This window comes from Tachypleus tridentatus, chromosome 8, assembly GCF_004210375.1.
Source record: "Tachypleus tridentatus isolate NWPU-2018 chromosome 8, ASM421037v1, whole genome shotgun sequence".
In the NCBI taxonomy this organism is placed as follows: domain Eukaryota; kingdom Metazoa; phylum Arthropoda; class Merostomata; order Xiphosura; family Limulidae; genus Tachypleus; species Tachypleus tridentatus.
The window spans coordinates 56624170-56643501 of NC_134832.1; the positions used below are offsets into that span (position 1 = coordinate 56624170).

Consider the following 19332-nt stretch of genomic DNA (forward strand, 5'->3'; position numbering starts at 1 on the left):
ATCTAATGAATTCTGTAATGAAAGGAGACGTTCAGGAAAGAAGTGATCTAATGAATTCTGTAATGAAAGGAGACGTTCAGGAAAGAAGTGATCTAATGAATTCTGTAATGAAAGGAGACGTTCAGGAAAGAAGTGATCTAATGAATTCTGTAATGAAAGGAGAGGTTCAGGAAAGAAGTGATCTAATGAATTCTGTAATGAAAGGAGAGGTTCAGGAAAGAAGTGATCTAATGAATTCTGTAATGAAAGGAGACGTTCAGGAAAGAAGTGATCTAATGAATTCTGTAATGAAAGGAGAGGTTCAGGAAAGAAGTGATCTAATGAATTCTGTAATGAAAGGAGAGGTTCAGGAAAGAAGTGATCTAATGAATTCTGTAATGAAAGGAGACGTTCAGGAAAGAAGTGATCTAATGAATTCTGTAATGAAAGGAGACGTTCAGGAAAGAAGTGATCTAATGAATTCTGTAATGAAAGGAGACGTTCAGGAAAGAAGTGATCTAATGAATTCTGTAATGAAAGGAGACGTTCAGGAAAGAAGTGATCTAATGAATTCTGTAATGAAAGGAGACGTTCAGGAAAGAAGTGATCTAATGAATTCTGTAATGAAAGGAGAGGTTCAGGAAAGAAGTGATCTAATGAATTCTGTAATGAAAGGAGACGTTCAGGAAAGAAGTGATCTAATGAATTCTGTAATGAAAGGAGAGGTTCAGGAAAGAAGTGATCTAATGAATTCTGTAATGAAAGGAGAGGTTCAGGAAAGAAGTGATCTAATGAATTCTGTAATGAAAGGAGACGTTCAGGAAAGAAGTGATCTAATGAATTCTGTAATGAAAGGAGAGGTTCAGGAAAGAAGTGATCTAATGAATTCTGTAATGAAAGGAGAGGTTCAGGAAAGAAGTGATCTAATGAATTCTGTAATGAAAGGAGACGTTCAGGAAAGAAGTGATCTAATGAATTCTGTAATGAAAGGAGACGTTCAGGAAAGAAGTGATCTAATGAATTCTGTAATGAAAGGAGACGTTCAGGAAAGAAGTGATCTAATGAATTCTGTAGTGAAAGGAGACGTTCAGGAAAGAAGTGATCTAATGAATTCTGTAGTGAAAGGAGACGTTCAGGAAAGAAGTGATCTAATGAATTCTGTAGTGAAAGGAGACGTTCAGGAAAGAAGTGATCTAATGAATTCTGTAATGAAAGGAGAGGTTCAGGAAAGAAGTGATCTAATGAATTCTGTAATGAAAGGAGAGGTTCAGGAAAGAAGTGATCTAATGAATTCTGTAGTGAAAGGAGAGGTTCAGGAAAGAAGTGATCTAATGAATTCTGTAGTGAAAGGAGACGTTCAGGAAAGAAGTGATCTAATGTAATGAAAGGAGAGGTTCAGAAAGAAGTGATCTAATGAATTCTGTAATGAAAGGAGAGGTTCAGGAAAGAAGTGATCTAATGAATTCTGTAGTGAAAGGAGAGGTTCAGGAAAGAAGTGATCTAATGAATTCTGTAATGAAAGGAGACGTTCAGGAAAGAAGTGATCTAATGAATTCTGTAGTGAAAGGAGACGTTCAGGAAAGAAGTGATCTAATGAATTCTGTAATGAAAGGAGAGGTTCAGGAAAGAAGTGATCTAATGAATTCTGTAATGAAAGGAGAGGTTCAGGAAAGAAGTGATCTAATGAATTCTGTAATGAAAGGAGAGGTTCAGGAAAGAAGTGATCTAATGAATTCTGTAATGAAAGGAGAGGTTCAGGAAAGAAGTGATCTAATGAATTCTGTAATGAAAGGAGAGGTTCAGGAAAGAAGTGATGTAATGAATTCTGTAGTGAAAGGAGACGTTCAGGAAAGAAGTGATCTAATGAATTCTGTAGTGAAAGGAGACGTTCAGGAAAGAAGTGATCTAATGAATTCTGTAGTGAAAGGAGACGTTCAGGAAAGAAGTGATCTAATGAATTCTGTAGTGAAAGGAGAGGTTCAGGAAAGAAGTGATCTAATGAATTCTGTAGTGAAAGGAGACGTTCAGGAAAGAAGTGATCTAATGAATTCTGTAGTGAAAGGAGAGGTTCAGGAAAGAAGTGATCTAATGAATTCTGTAGTGAAAGGAGAGGTTCAGGAAAGAAGTGATCTAATGAATTCTGTAGTGAAAGGAGACGTTCAGGAAAGAAGTGATCTAATGAATTCTGTAGTGAAAGGAGACGTTCAGGAAAGAAGTGATCTAATGAATTCTGTAGTGAAAGGAGACGTTCAGGAAAGAAGTGATCTAATGAATTCTGTAGTGAAAGGAGAGGTTCAGGAAAGAAGTGATCTAATGAATTCTGTAGTGAAAGGGGAGGTTCAGGAAAGAAGTGATCTAATGAATTCTGTAGTGAAAGGAGACGTTCAGGAAAGAAGTGATCTAATGAATTCTGTAATGAAAGGAGAGGTTCAGGAAAGAAGTGATCTAATGAATTCTGTAGTGAAAGGAGACGTTCAGGAAAGAAGTGATCTAATGAATTCTGTAGTGAAAGGAGACGTTCAGGAAAGAAGTGATCTAATGAATTCTGTAATGAAAGGAGACGTTCAGGAAAGAAGTGATCTAATGAATTCTGTAATGAAAGGAGAGGTTCAGGAAAGAAGTGATCTAATGAATTCTGTAGTGAAAGGAGACGTTCAGGAAAGAAGTGATCTAATGAATTCTGTAGTGAAAGGAGACGTTCAGGAAAGAAGTGATCTAATGAATTCTGTAGTGAAAGGAGAGGTTCAGGAAAGAAGTGATCTAATGAATTCTGTAGTGAAAGGGGAGGTTCAGGAAAGAAGTGATCTAATGAATTCTGTAGTGAAAGGAGACGTTCAGGAAAGAAGTGATCTAATGAATTCTGTAATGAAAGGAGACGTTCAGGAAAGAAGTGATCTAATGAATTCTGTAGTGAAAGGAGACGTTCAGGAAAGAAGTGATCTAATGAATTCTGTAGTGAAAGGAGACGTTCAGGAAAGAAGTGATCTAATGAATTCTGTAGTGAAAGGGGAGGTTCAGGAAAGAAGTGATCTAATGAATTCTGTAGTGAAAGGAGACGTTCAGGAAAGAAGTGATCTAATGAATTCTGTAATGAAAGGAGAGGTTCAGGAAAGAAGTGATCTAATGAATTCTGTAGTGAAAGGAGACGTTCAGGAAAGAAGTGATCTAATAAATTCTGTAATGAAAGGGGAGGTTCAGGAAAGAAGTGATCTAATAAATTCTGTAATGAAAGGAGAGGTTCAGGAAAGAAGTTCGGGCATTTTCTCCGAACTCAGTTAATGATCACAAAGTGATGCTTTAATATTTTCGTTATATGTTTGTTGTTCCATCACTTGATTTGTTTGTTTGTTTTTGAATTTCGCGCAAATTGACCGTCACTTTATAACGTCCCCACGGCTGAAAGGGTGAGCATGTTTGATGTACACGGGGATTCGGACCCGCAACCCTCAGATTACGAGTCAAGTGTCCCAACCGCCGGCCATATCGAACTTCTATCACGAAAGAGTTAGTGTTGATTCAAAGTTTTGTGTTGAATCAAATAAGATTTTAAGAATGTGATTTTTCTATTGTGTTATTCCTAAAGTGAGAAATAACAGTAACGTGTCTAGTAGGTGTTAACCCTAGAAATAGTTGTAGCCTTCAAACACGGGAGTTTGTAAATTCGGTGCAACCGAGATAAAGTTTTATTTAGTGCGCGTGATTAGCGGAGCTCGAGGGTTGGTTGGATGAAGGTGGATTGTAAAGATAGGTTGCCGCACAAATAAAAATCGCGCGATGACACTTACCCACACCGTTTTAAACATTCCTCCACGTGCACGCATTACCAAAGCAATTGATGTAAACGCAGCATAAAGTGTCACTATCCGCCATTGTGCAGTTGACGCAAACACCGTCTAAGGTAGTATCATCAACTGCTATAAACCATAAATGACGTTCTCTGAATAAATAAAAAAGAAGTTTTCCCAAGTTCCAGTTGAACCACATCAATAAAACGGGTGTACCATTACAAGATTCTTATACGAGGTCTGTTCAAAAAATACGCGGACTGACGTCATAAAACAAAATGTACTTTATTTAGAAGTTACACATCTGGGACCCCTTCAAAGTACTCTCCTCCCCAACGCACACACTTATCCCAACGGTGTTTCCACTTGTTGAAACAGTCCTGGTACGCTTCTTTTGTAATTAACTCCAGCTCCTTCGTCGCATGTGCCTTAATCTCGGGAATCGTCTCAAATCTTCTTCCTTTCAAGGGTCTTTTGAGTTTGGGGAACAAGAAAAAATCGCAAGGAGCAAGGTCAGGTGAGTAGGAAAGAACAATGCTCGAGTGTTTGGCCAAAAACTCACGAGTTCTGAGGCACAAATTTCGCAGCAACGCGGTGCATCTTCAATTTTTCGGTCAAAATCTCGTAACAAGATCCAAGTGATATCCCACACTCTTCAGCAAGCTCCCTGACAGTCAGACGTCGATTTGCCCGCACCAGGGTGTTGATTTTGTCGACGTGTGGGTCGTCAGTTGACGTGGAAGGACGTCCAGGACGCTCATCATCTTCAATGGACTGTCGACCATCCTTCAAACGTTCATGCTACTTGAAACATGCCGAACGATTCATAGCAACATCACCGTAAGCCGTGTTAAGCAAAAGTTTCAGTCGCAGATTTTCCAAGTTTAACACAAAATTTCACAGCAAGTCGTTGCTCCTTCAGGTCATTCATTCTGAAATCCGCCAAACGAAAAAATCGCACTTCACTTAAAACCGCGTAGCTAATACACAAATGAAGATATCTGCAATCGGGAAATGGCGTCGTAATCAGCTGATCTGTGCAAACATAGCGACACCAAGCGGATTCCCCTGGAACCAACTGGAGCCGCGCAATTCAAACAGTCCGCGTATTTTTTGAACAGCCCTCGTACTTCGCCAAAACTTCTGTTACTCAACAATTCGAAGCCATAACAAGGTACTCGTTTCTAACGTCTGTGTCATAACATGAAATTAAAGCACAGCACTAAACCAATGTTAAACTACTATTAACATTACTGCACTTTGCTATGTAGACTAAAATTAACTGAATTCGTGCAATGATATGGGCGTGGCCCAGTAGTTTGCGTACACCCGTTCTGTGAACGAGGGTTATGTTTCGTATTCTTTTATACCAAGGATGACGGCATATTATATTGTATGTTGACTGCCTGCTTTCTCTCTTTCAGTTGAATATTACAGACAGCTATGTGCAAATAACCTTTGTATAGATTTAGGCTAAAATTCTAACAATTAAATACTCGTGCGATTCAGCCCATCAGTTTACCACACACGTGAAGACATTCAAACTTTATAATTGTTAAATAGATCATAGGTCCAGCCTGCAACACAATGAAAGCCTTAATATCTCAGTCGAAATAATATTTTTTTTTTATAACGTGTAAAACAACTTCTTAACCCCGATTTTTTTTTAATAACATAAATGACGCATTTAAATTTATATACAATTTTTATGACCATAACCTCGTTACGACGGAAGACATTAAGTTTCTCCTCATGTCATATTACAGTTCTAATGCCATGCTACCCAAAACAATGAAGCATTGAAATAGCTATGAATTAACTAACGGACATACTCTTGTATATGGTCAACTGGTAGCAACATCAATTAGTGCTTAAAAAAGTCAACTTAATACGAAATTTTACTTCTTATTTTATCTCAGCTTTCAAAAATAGTTGAAATAGAAAAAAACTTAGCCTCTTTGTTACTTGTCAGACTACCCCCCCCCCGTTCAGATGTCATAATAAATGAACAACATATCCCCAAAAACATTTGATGTAATTCCGTACCACCAGGTGTAACGTGTTGCCTTTCTTAAAGGACTTGGGAATTAGCTGTCCCCAGCTCCCTCTAATCTTTCTCTCTCTCTTCTTTTTTTAGTGTCACAGGATATTTTTGTATGGCTGATAACATCAGTTTTCTCTGAAGTACTTCCCGAAATTGTCACTTACCGAAGAAGAACCGAGTGCTTCCGAGTTCTTGTCCTGGTTGATTCGGGACTTCAAACAACTTCCATTGACTGGTTTCTTTTAAGAAATAAAAAAAAATAATGTATTGATATCACGATTTTTAACAAGCTTTTAAACAAACATATAAATTACGTTATAGCATGAATAATAAAAATTAGCATACCCAGATAAATATGGATAAAGCTAAACGTGAATAACTAGCATGTATTATAAAAGGGTAAATATTCCTCGGCCCGGCTTCACCAGGTGGTTAAGGCATTCAAATCGTAATCTGAGGGTCGAATCCCCGTCACACTAAACATGCTCACCATTTGAGCCGTGGGGGCGTTATAAAGCAACGATGAATTCCATTATTCGTTGATAAAACAGTAGCCCAAGAGTTTGTAGTGGGTGGTGATGACTATTTGCCTTCTCTCTAGCCTTACTCTGCTAAATTAGGGACGGCTAGCGAAGATAGCCCTCGCGTAGCTTTGCGCGAACTTCAAAAACAAGCAAACAAATATTCCTAATGAGTAAAACAAAAAAAAAAGACTTCTAAAAATGCCATCTAATACCTACCGAAAATAGCTTAGTAAATACCTTTCCTTGGTGCGTTTTTTTTAAACCAAAAAACTGAGTAAGTACAAGTTTTATTCATCATCAAATCTGTTGTTCCAAAGATTTATACCTACACTACGAAAGTATAAGTGTACAAGAATACACATTATATTGTTCAAATACCATTGAGTTAGGGTTGCTGCGTTTTACACAGTGCTGCTATTCCAGTTTCAACCTCAGATTTAAAGAAAAAAAACTCACTTTGAAGCCTTGAAACAACTAAATTTTATTTGCAATAAAGCTTCAACTTTACCCAAGTTTGTTTTTTTTTTTACGGTGTATTTCATTTAAACACAAATCTGATTACACGTGGAGACGGAAACGTTGACTCAAGTACAATAAATGAATTCCGCCAATGACAACGTAGTACAAGTTATCTGGACTGCCATCAAGGAAGACCCTGTCATTTGTACACTTTTCAAAACGTATCTTCAACATTTCAAACTTTCGAGAACCAAAACGGAACGTTATACATTGAATGACTGATCATAAGTAAATCACACAAACTAGGAATATTCTAAGTACCGTTTGACTGGATACCATTATGCCATTAGCTCTTTATAAGGGCAGTCATTAGTTCTTTATAATGGCAGTAGAATGAAGCACTAAAGTACACTGCAGGGTAACATAACCCCAGAAGTTGGAGTTGGGAGGGGGGTAAAATATATTCTTAAAAAATATGCAAGGAGCACCTACATGGTTCGACACTTTAACTTATCTATATTACCGGTAACTTAAACTGTCAAATATAAGGGGAGAGACTACCTTATTTAAAAAGGGGTGTGTTATGTTTGCAAACATAAATTTGTATAGGATGTATGATCACAATACAGTATTGTCGAGTTTATTTAACTCGTAACATTTCAGAAAAATATTACATGAGCTACTGAAATAAATAAAGTATGGTACAAGTTCCTCGGTAACTGTCCCTCCCTTCTGACACCTACACAGAATTTGGTTTGATTGTTGTAAGAGCAAGGATACACAAAAAGCCATCTTTGCTCTGTCCACAACGGGTATCGAATCGAAACCTGATGTTTAGCCAAGCAAGCCTGCAGACTTGCCGTTGGGACACTAAGGAGGGGGAGGTATATTAAAAAGATATGTTACAAGTGTATTACTAAATACATTTTTAATTGTATTAAAAAATACAATGCCATGAACCAAATCACTCACACATTTACGATAAAATACTCAAATAAGGAATCAAACATCACTTATCGTTTATCTGGGAATGTATTCAAACAACGTTTCTCGAGAAAGATTACACTATGCAACACAAATTTTGTTCCCGTGTAGTATGTGCTATTTCTTAATTGCTTATGTTGTAAAAGTACAGAAAACGGTCATTATTCCCTTCAAACTTTGGTTTTGTGACCTGGACAATGAAATTTAGAAATTAACCTATTTTCTATGTAAAAAAGGACAAATTTGTACATTTTTATTTACATAAGGTCTGAATAAAACAACATGTGAATTAAGATTTACATGTATTTATACTAAAGTTATATAAAAATGTTTAGAAGTAAGTAGTTTTTTTCGAGATTTGCGACCGTAATGTAAATCACTTTCACGTATCACACCCCAAATATAGTCTCTCATCATGTTTTCGTTATACGCTCTCAGGTCACAAAAGCAAAGTTTGAAGAGAAAAATAGGTCTTTTTCATTTACTTTAGGCATAAGAAATTGGGAAATAACACTTTCTGTCCAGGAACAAGAAAAAGTAAAAATTGTGTTACACAGTGTTATTTCAAAATATCGTATGAACAGAATTCGGATAAAACAAGAACAAACAGGTCTGTGAGGTTTCAATATATATACACCACTGCAATTTTCTTTAAGTTAGTAACCCTACTAAAGAACACCAGAAATCAAAACTTACGACATAAAATAATTTCTTATATCAGATATTCTCCACATTGATTTTGGTTTATGGCAGTGATGCTACAAAGCTTTATTTTTCTCATTGAAGCATTGCCAGAATTATATGGCAGAACTCCAACTACTTTCCATTTGAGAGAAATACGAAGCCAGCCTAGCTAAATCTGGCGGGTGTACGGTTGGCATGTCAGCAACTTTGATATCGACGCTTACGTATTTAAAATAGTTACCACGCATCTCTTCCAATTGAACGAGGCTGGACTTGGATCGAACTATTTAAATTCATATGGACAAACCCTCACGTACATACATGGTACCTTACGTCATTGTATTTATACGGGTTTTTTTTAATTGAAGTTTTTATCGTGAATCACTGGCCATTGACACTTCGTGGTAACATAGAGTGAACCTAGTTCCTAAAATATACATTAAAACAAACATAGACAAACAAGAAACATGATTTATGTGTCGTTATTCATTTCTGTCTGTGCCAAAATTTGGTTAGATTCCAACTAAACTCTCCCGAATCGCCATGGCATTGCATGGCTAACATACTTTAAAATAGCATACACACTTTTTTTATTTTTGATAATCATGTTTTAAGATTAAGGGCTTTAAAAGTACACACTGTACATCTGTTACATTTTCTCTTTTAATGTTCTGTTTATTACCTAAATTTCTTACACCAGTGTAACGTAAAATCAATAAACAGGAATTTCTGTTCGGTTCATTTGTTGGGTGGCGAAACGAATAGGATTATAATTTTCAGCATTTTGAATATTAATTATATTAATTATATAGTATTAATATAAATCTCTTGTCCTTTTCTTTTCTCTTTCTCTCTTGTCTCCAGTGGCAAAGCGATACTTGTATGTGGGTGTGGGGGGGCATAACACAAATCAACGTGCAACGTTAGGCTTAACTACATTTTTTTTTACACGTGTTCTACCACAATTTTAAAGTTTAGAAAAAAACCATCAAATAATTTTATTTTAAATAACAATCACACGAAAAAGAAATTACTCTTTGGGCATCTTCAAAGTACCACACTTTGTTTAAACCGAAGTTCCGTTTAATGATTTTCTACAGTCTCTCTGAAATCAGCAGAATACTTGTGTTATCAATTTTTATTGTAGTTCTAAATGTAATAAACTACTCCTTGCAACACTGACATATAAACATCTGTATAAGACGCCGATAAAGTAATCTCTATTACCAAACCCAGTAAATAACAATAATCTAAAATATTAGCTGCAATTAAAGACCTACCTAGGAAATATACCGGAAGTAGCAAATTACCGGTATTGTGGCATATCCGTAAAACGTATCGACCTTATGTTGGTGGTAATTTAGCAGAAGACTTCAGTTCTGTTTGTGTGTATCACGCAGGGGCGTAGATCCTGGAGAGATGGAAGGTATACATCCCCCTCTTCATTTTATGTGGGGGTATGGTGCATACAATCATCCTCCCTTACAAGTTGGTCTGTTGAATTGTTTTATTGCATCACAGGCCTACAAATTGTGTGTTTGTTCTTGTGATTCTCGTGTTCTTACCAATCTAATTACATAATTATGCTTTTTCAATAGCCGAAATGTAAATCTTTAATATAGGTGTGCTTCTAACCTTTTCGATCAAAGCGATAGTTTGTAAGTATCAGTCAGTAGGCCTAAGTATACATGCAAGTATCGTGACTGCATGTTTACAGCTTTCAGGTTCACGTAATCAGAAATTACCAATTTGCAAATTGAACAGTCCACATAAGTGGTTGCAAAAATCATCCCTCCCATCGGGTGTAAAAAATCCACGCTCCTGCTATCGCGACATACAAATCAGATTTATATGTTACGTCAGATATTACGAAAACAAACACGTGCACACATTTTGTCTAATACCGAGACAGTCAGTTTTTAACTTGACAATATTTTACACTAAAATAAGTTTTCACTAAACGATTTCTTTTAATTTTGTTCATTAAGGATTATATTCTCACCTTCGCTTCTTTATACCGATTTTATTTTGTTTGAAGCTCAGACCGTGACTTTCTAAAAAATGACTCATTTCAGTTACACATTCATTTATTTTGATTTAAAGAATATGAGTAAAAAAAAAAAAGAAAAAACAGTTAATAATTTAAAATCGATTTCTTCCAAGTGATACCAGAACAGTTTTAAGCCCTAATTTTTGTAAGACTTTAAAATATTCTTGACATAAGTATTACCGTACTGGCTCGAACTGAAAGCGAGGTTCGTTTTCTTTTTTTAAGTAAGATTTGGAAAATACAACTTGCTGGATATTCGCCGACTTTGCTCCAAGTCAAATTGGCATGCTAAAACAACGAAATATCGCAAGTGAGAATATAGTTGAACCCTACGTACAATGGACTGAGCCCGTACAGGAAAATTAAGGTATATGTAATCATGAAGTTAGTCAACCTGTCAGAAAACGTGTATCTAAACAATAAAATTATCACAATATTTATACTATAGTTTTCTCTTTGAATTTGCCGAGTCTACGTGAAAGTTAAATTTCATGGTAAGAATAAAAATACTAAATTTGGTGGGTGTACATTTGGTATGGTTTAGTATGTTTTGAATATCGCGCAAAGCTACAAGAGGGCTATCTGCGCTAGCCGTTCCTAATTTAGCAGTGTAAGACTAGAGGGAAGGCAGCTGGTCATCACCACTCACCGACAACTCTTGGGCAACTCTTTTACCTACGAATAGTGGGATTGACCGTTAGATTATAACGTCCCCACGACTGAAAGGGACGAGCATATTTGATGTGAAGGGGAGTCGAACGCCTTAACCACCTGGCCACGACGGGTCCACGACTGGTTTGTCAGCGACTTCCATATTGAAGCTTATTTATTTAAAATAGTTACAACGCATCTCTTCCAGCTGAACTAGGAAGGACTTGGATCAAACTACTTAAACTGAAATGGACAAACGCTCACGTACATATAGAGTAACGTACATCATCTTACACTCAGTTTTGAAATTATATATACATTGTGTGTGTGTGTGTGTGTCCCCAAGACACAAAATTTGTAAAAGGTTTTTGAGGGATTGCCATATTGTAACACCAACCTGGACTTTTTGGATTACATCAAATTTGTATTGCTGATTCCCGCTAACGGTGAGTACAGAAACCTTTATTTTTCCACATATTTTATTGAATTGTATTATCTATTTTGTAGCATCGTCTTAGTAATTCTTAGTTCTACCACCAGTTGTTCAGATTAAAACAAATTACATACGTGACCATTAAGAAACAGTGTTCACTCCAAGCTGCGCGGCTACACAACAACGAATTAAGTTCCACGCACATCCTGGCAGTCGATAGGCCTAAATCTCAAATAATAAACTAGTAGCATTGCAAAGCAACCTAATGATCCAATATGGCCGATGGTCTGAAATAAAACTTGGTACCGCACATCAGCACATTGCTTTGATGCTCACTAGTGCACATGAAAATATTATTTCCGCACATAGAGCGAAAACAATAGAGGAAAAACATTATTCAGGAATATTTACAACTGAACAAGTATGCTGGCTATATTGTATTTTTATCTTTTCCACAAAATAATTAATCTATTAACTGCTGTGCCTGCTTTCCATTAATGTTTTTTTTTAAATATATACTGCAAGATGACACTCTATATTGTACTCACTTGAAAAAAAAAAAACGTAATTTGTTTTAAATAATTGTTTAGGAAATTCGAGGTATTATTACACGCAATGCAGAACGAATAAGCTTCGAGTTAATATAGCAGTGAAAACAAGTTACTGTAATCACGACTATAATTAAAACCTTCTATTTTAAATTATCACTGATGTTGAAAATTAAACAAGTGTAGTTCAATGGAAACTAGTTTGTCAAGATGTTGAACACGAGTTAAGGAAATTAAAAAAATAATTATTAACTGAAGTTCGTCTATTACAAGGTCAAACAATACCGTTTTGCGCGGCAACAGCATTATCAAATTTATGAAGAGCTTTGGGTTCGAATTCTCGACCTTTCAGCCGAGGGGGCGTTATAATGTTACGGTCAATCCCACTCTTCGTTGGTAAAAAAGTAGCCCAAGAGTTGGCGGTGGGTGGTGATGACTAGCTGCCTTCCCTCTAGTCTTAGGCTGCTAAATTATGGGGCGGCTAGCACAGATAGCCCTCGAGTAGCTTTGCGCGAAAATAAAAACAAAACAAAACAAAACAATGAACGGCTTTTAATTTAGAAGGATTCAACTTAACATAGAAACACTTGCCCGTAAGATTGTGCCCAACTAATATTATTCAGAATAAAAGGTAATGTTTTAATCTTTTGTTTACTTGAACTGTTTACGTTACTAACTGATGTTTGTTCGTTTGTTATTAAGCACAAAACAACACAATGGGTCCCCCTCTGGTACAGTGGTAAAGTCTACGGATTTACAACGGTATCAGGGGCTCAATTCCCCTGGGTGGACTCTGCAGATAGCCCGATGTAGCTTTCCTATAATACACACACACACACTACACAATGGGCTATCGATGCTGTCTGTGTCCACCATGGTACCCGGTTTTTAGCGTTATAACTTTGTTTATTTTTAAATTAAGCACAAAAGTACACAATTTACTGTGCTCTACTCACAGCAGGTATCGAAACCAGACTTCAAGTGTTGTTAGTCTGCAAACATGCCACTGTACCATTGAAAGGGGGGGGAGGTAGTTGTAAACCTTTAGACTTACCACTGAGCCGTTGACTGAGGCTTAGTGATTAATCATTGTAAAAATGTTTTCAAAATAGTAAGAAATATTGTTCTGATAAGATCAGGCAAAGACAAACACACGTTTTATTAGAAAACGTTCACATATATAAACAAAAAAAAAAACTCGCGAATTAAACAATTACAAGATTTACGGGTGGTTTTTTGCAATCACATATACATCAAAGGTTCACCCAAGTTGCGATAGAGTACAGGTTTCGTACTTATTTTGATACAAGTACTTGTTTCAGAAATAAGAAGTAAAATCTAAGAAGTCAAATACATACCTGACCAAATTGTTCTTCAAAGGAATATTTACTGAGGTCTTGATTTGGCGTTTGGCTACTGGTTGATGCTGTATTGCTGTTTATTGAAGGAGAAGGAATGGACTGAGATGCTGAACTGCCAGGACTTGTGGAGTGGGGTAGATTGGTTGTTGGTAGACGGCTGGGAAGTTGCGGAAGAAACATGGGAAAGGCTGGAGGTGGCGAAGAAAGATTTGTTGCAGATGATGTGATCAAAGATGTTGGAGATGTTATCCCCATGGCACGAGCAGCAACGTGGGCTTGTCTTTGAATTGCTGCTATGGCTTCCCGTTGTATCCTTTCTTTGTGGGCCATAAGCTCCCTTTCTATTTCATCTCTTTCCTCTTGTTCTTGCTGTTTAAATTTGGCAAGAACCTCAGGATCTCCAATGTCTTCCATCTTCACCCGACTTATGGCACTCCCAAACTCCTCCTGGTGTTCACCCTCTGAGTCGAATCTGTACTCGTTTAAATCTTCCAGATGAGCCTGTAATAAGTAGTAAAGGTTGTATTTCATTTACTACGAGACTCCGAAGTCCAGTTACATCCCAAAACTACCCACCCTTGTTCAAGATGTTGCTTATCCAGAAGTCTAGAAAACAGTCATTTCTACAATCTCTGGTCGAATTGGTACATCGTGCTTTTAAAATTGATACCACTTTAATGGTTTTGTTTTTTAACTCACTCCAATCCAACAATATATATAGTTGGATGGTGATTCTAAGGAGTAATGTATTTGGTATTCATTGTAAAATATTAAAACTAACTACTGCTATCCCTCATTTTCAGCTACTGACCAGAAAGAAGGCAGTCAGTCAGCAGCGACTTACTACTATACTAAGGGGTTAAACTATCGCTCTTTTAACGCACCCGCAAAGCTTGAAACAGCAGAGTATATTGTGCAAAATCAGAAGCTCCGAAATCCCGGGCTGAACCACAAAACTAACCTGTGTCCATATACGGAAATGAGTTACTGAAAGTACGTTTGATAAAGAGGTTAAGATAACAACTCTTGTTTACCTCAATCAAAAACCTCGCGTGTTTGTAATGAAACGGTGCGCGACGGCCAATCATAATTATTTGGGTCAAGCATTCCAAGAAGTCTAAATTGACTTTTACACGACTGATAGTTTTAATTCTTTAATATAATATTCTTTAAAAAATTGTTAATGGTCGTTGTTGGCTTCGAAAACGATGTATGTGATAATATGCACCAGCCCACCCCTTAAACACCAAAGTGAAACGTTCCTGCTCGTCAGCTTAACGTTATTAACGGATTTGTCATCAGTTGCAAACTGTATGTGCTTTTAAAACAATGTTACAAATAATCCACAGTTCGAGGTGTAAAAGAAAGATTGACCTTCATTGGTTTTCAGCTGGCCTCAGTTTACCAACCAGCAGATTTTTCTTTTATACGTAACATCAACTCTTACTTCATGTTCTAAACCCACTAAAACCATACAATTAAAAATAATTACCTACGCAAAAGCATAGTCTGCTAAATTGAAAGAAAGCACGATCTCTTTTAGTTCTTTTTATAAGAATCACCTGTTGGTAGGACTTGTGTACTCTTTGGTACAGCCAACACGTTTATATAATACACAATCAATTATATTTCTTATGTTTATGTTAGTTAATTGGAATGAAGAGTTTTTAGATTCTCGTTAGACGATTATATGTATGTTAGTTTGGAAGGTTGTAAGATTTAATAGTGTGCGCTTTAATTATTAGATTTTTTATCTTCGAATTAATGTATGTTTAATTTATATAAAATACTTAAACGTATTTTGGGCTTCTATATTAAAGTTTCAATTCTGGAAGTATTGGATTAGTCAATAATTATTTGAAATAAACAAGCTGTTTGGATATTTTCTTTCCAAAATGGTGTTTCATTTTTATTAGCGAATCGGTGGCTCTGCGGAAGGCCTTGGAGCTCATAACGCTAAATATCCAGTTTCGATATTCCGGTGGGGGCACAACATACGTTACAAACAGCTATAATGTATCTTTCTTTTGATTAACAAAGAAACGGAAAACCGAATATGTATCACTGCAGTAGTTGTGTTTCTGCTTTAGAATTAAAACACCTGTTGAATAGGTTGATGGATTCTCTTAGTATTTTGGCCATGTTTGGATCGAGAGTGCGAGATAAAAGTTGGATGAACTTTGAGATTTCTTAAAATTCAATCGTGTTCTCAATGTTGTCAATATTTATGAATGAGAACCTTTATTAGTATATTAAATTAGGCCGAACTGGTTCCTTCAACTCAAAAGATAAACTTCGTAATAGCTTTTCTAAATCATTTATGGAATTTACCAATAATACACGTGTGTGTATCACAATTTCAAGTTGCCTCACCAACGATTTGTCGTAGTTCATACAAAAAAAAAAATAAAACAAGGCATTAATATACACGATAAGTAGCTAAATACAAGATACAGGACTTTCACATATTGACACTAACACGCCACATAACTAATTTATATGAAAAAAGACATTAAAGTGACAAGAAACTAAAGACAGAACAATATTACAACTAAACAAAAGCAACTACAATAAGTTGTTGTAATGTAATAAATTTGCATGTAAATTTTTAGTATATTCACATATCCACTCATAAAAACTGTTTTTTTATTACGAAATTACTGTTCAGTAACTGAAAAAAGAAAGACAAAAAGTAAAGAATACTTAATATAATGAGCACATTTTCCGTTGAATCTTAACGGACAAAATTCTTATTGATTAGAGAACGCTAAACAAACGTAAAAAGATTTCACTTTCTATATTAAGATTTGTCTCAAAATGAAAGTAGCATGCCGGTTTAAAACTGTGACGTAAAACAGCTGTCAGTTGTTCATAAATGTATGAACATATTGTCCAATCCAGGCTTTCCCAAAGTGATGAAAACCCAAATCATAAGCTGAAGAGTTGGATAGTCTCAAAGATATTTTCGATGTGAAAGAGTGGAATTATGTTACCATGTATTGAAGTTAAATCCGTACTTCAAGACAGATAAAATTCCTTGAATAACACTCGGTTATCGATCTATAAGCTAGACTGGTGAGAACAGGTGGGGTTGGAACAATGGTGCAAAGCTGGTGGTGGTATTTTTGTCTTAAAATAAAAGCTATATATTGTGTTATCTGCGCTTTGCTCAACGCGGAAAACCGATTCCCAGATATTAAGTCCGGTGGCTTACCTCTGACCAACTGAGAGTAAAAAACTTAAGCAGAAAGAATGGTATCTCACTCATGTTTATCGAACTATTTTCACTGTGTAGGTCTGAAGGCTTATAGCGATAAAAACCGAGTTTCGGTATCCGTGTTGGGCACAGCGTAGCTAGCCCGTTCAGTGACTTTGTGCGTAACAATTAAATATTTGCACTGTTATTCTATTGTGTGTACGTTGTTTTATTGCTACGTAATGTAAAGGTATTGTTGGATAAGTACGAGTCACAAAACACCTTACAGAACTGTAGTTTGTTCGTTCGTAGTTACTCTGATTATTTAGTATTGTTTGTATCCAGTTGTCTTTACCTTTGTAAGAGTTATATTAAGTTACGAAGACAGTTTCTAATGCGAGGGCGCATTTAGAATCAAGTAAAATAAAATGATTCGCATTCATGAGTGAACCGCTGGAATATATTCGAATAAAGGCAACGTAAAAGTTTGTATTATTTTGTTTGTTTTCATTCCAGAAGAACGTTTTGGGATACTGACTGAGCTACGCCTCGGATCATGGCAACTTATCGGTGTGGGGGGGTCAGATATTTTAGACCAGAAGTTCATAGGACGAAGCCCCCGGAAGGCTCGCGGGTTTTTAACATGTAGGAAGGTAAACAACTGCCATCACGTACATTTCTGTTAATTCTACTAAGAGAAAGCACGTATTGTTGTTGTTGTTGTTTTTTTCGGTATGCGAGTAATTATTTATTTTTAATATTATTGTCAGTTATTGTGTCCGTGATTGAGGTGGATTTACAGAAAAATGAAGGAAAAGTTGTGAATATGAAACAAGTATGCCTATTTCAAATAGAAAACAGTCAGTAGTAATAACACCACAAAATTAGTAGCGACGTTTCAAAGAATAGAGAACACTTTCTCCACAGATATAGCCAACAGTAACAGCACTGGAAATCAACCAACGACTAACGGAAATAGAACTTAACACACCACATAATTATCTCAATTCATGAACTACCTTCCCAATTTTCTCTCGTCCATCCGAATATTTATTTCATATCAAATTTTATATGTTCAGCTCTTATGTCTTTCATGGAACGTATATACAGATGCGTGTGTGTTTATTTAACACCTAAAGGTAATATGATAATTGTATTAACGAATGAGGGTTGAGTGTAAAAGGATTCCTAAGTACGTAGATCAAAAATGGTAATAACATAATCCATAATAGTCTGCGCGAAAGAGACATTTTACAGATTGTTAGATATATTAACTAAAAGAAAAAAAAAAAGTATATCTACTTCTTCGCCAGAGAAAGCGGACAAACGAACAACACAATTTCGTAGCTGGCTTACAAAGAAACAAAACAGAGCAAAAGAGAAAAGGCTATACGCGCTTCTCTAAACCCTGATTTATTCATAATCACTCCAACGTAAGGTAAATTTATAACCCAGCCATTAAACGTGACAGATTATATTACTTGTTGGGCTGCAATATGAACAGTGAGGATGAACAGAAAATGGCTTAAGATGAAAACAAGTGAAAAAATACATGCGTGTACCAAAAGGTGATACGTCATACTAAACACGAGGACCCCTCAGTTTCTATAGTGAAACTTGTTTTATTGGACTCGGGATGCAGTGTGAACCAACTAAACCTCTACGCCCCCCGAAATGTAAACGGAATTACCTTTAAATTGCCTTCAACTCCTCCTTTTATTACCCTGAGCCAGCTTACGCTTTTATTGGAGACTTTGTCGGTACCAACAGAAAAATGTTTCCCTTTTTAAAAAAATAAAAAAAGGCTGTCCTTTAATTCCAGCGCTAATAAGAAATGACCATAATTCAAGCCCAGCCATGAATCTCCATCACAAAGTTTTATTGTAATACCTGAACATTTGATATAGTACAGATTATGATGTAATACTTAAACGTTTTTTTTTTTTGTTTTCTTTACTCAACTAATAAATAACTTGAATATCCAAAACTAAAAGATATGCCCCAGACAGACAGTTTATCACAATGTATTTTTATGGAAATTTCCAAGAGCCTTATAATTTTTTTTTTTCTTGTTTCCGCAGGGTGAATTTCTCAACGCAATCAGGACTAGCCCAAGCTGTTCAGATAGGTGTGTGGATGCATTTTAAGTGCATGCAAATATTGCATTACTTTGTGTTTATTAAGTGCTTCACATTAAATTATTGAGTACTGTAGCATACTTAAGTTTTTATATATATATATACTTTCTATATGACCCTATAACCCTTTCTTTTTATTTATCCTGTGATAAACGTTTGTTCTTAAACAGAAACCTTAAAAATATATCTTTAATTTTCCAGTGCCTATTTTGGTTAATATATAAACCTATTTTGGTTAATATATAATCCTATTTTGGTTAATATATGCCTATTTTGGTTAATATATAAAATTTATTGGTACATCGTTACGAATACGTTCGGTAACTAAATACGAACTACTACTGAACAGCATATTGCGAGTCGAATTCCATAACGATTAGGCTACGTATTAACACCTTAAAAATATAACTAGTTTTTCTCAAATGTAACCATTTAATAATAATAAAAAAATTACTTGCTTTTTCCATTAGAACATTTAACACTTTAAAATACTCTT

At 35.9% G+C, this 19332-nt stretch overlaps 1 protein-coding gene across 1 annotated transcript in view; it reads right to left on the minus strand.

Moving 5' to 3' along the window:
- The window catches only part of LOC143222434 (AT-rich interactive domain-containing protein 3C-like), a 103254-nt gene that overhangs the window by 62722 nt on the left and 21200 nt on the right, over positions 1-19332 (minus strand). The window contains exons 2-3 of the mRNA XM_076448953.1: positions 13500-14003; positions 5973-6047 (exon numbers count right to left, since the gene is read on the minus strand). Coding sequence (XP_076305068.1) covers positions 5973-6047; positions 13500-14003 — 579 coding nt within the window. The remainder of the gene's footprint in view (positions 1-5972; positions 6048-13499; positions 14004-19332) is intronic.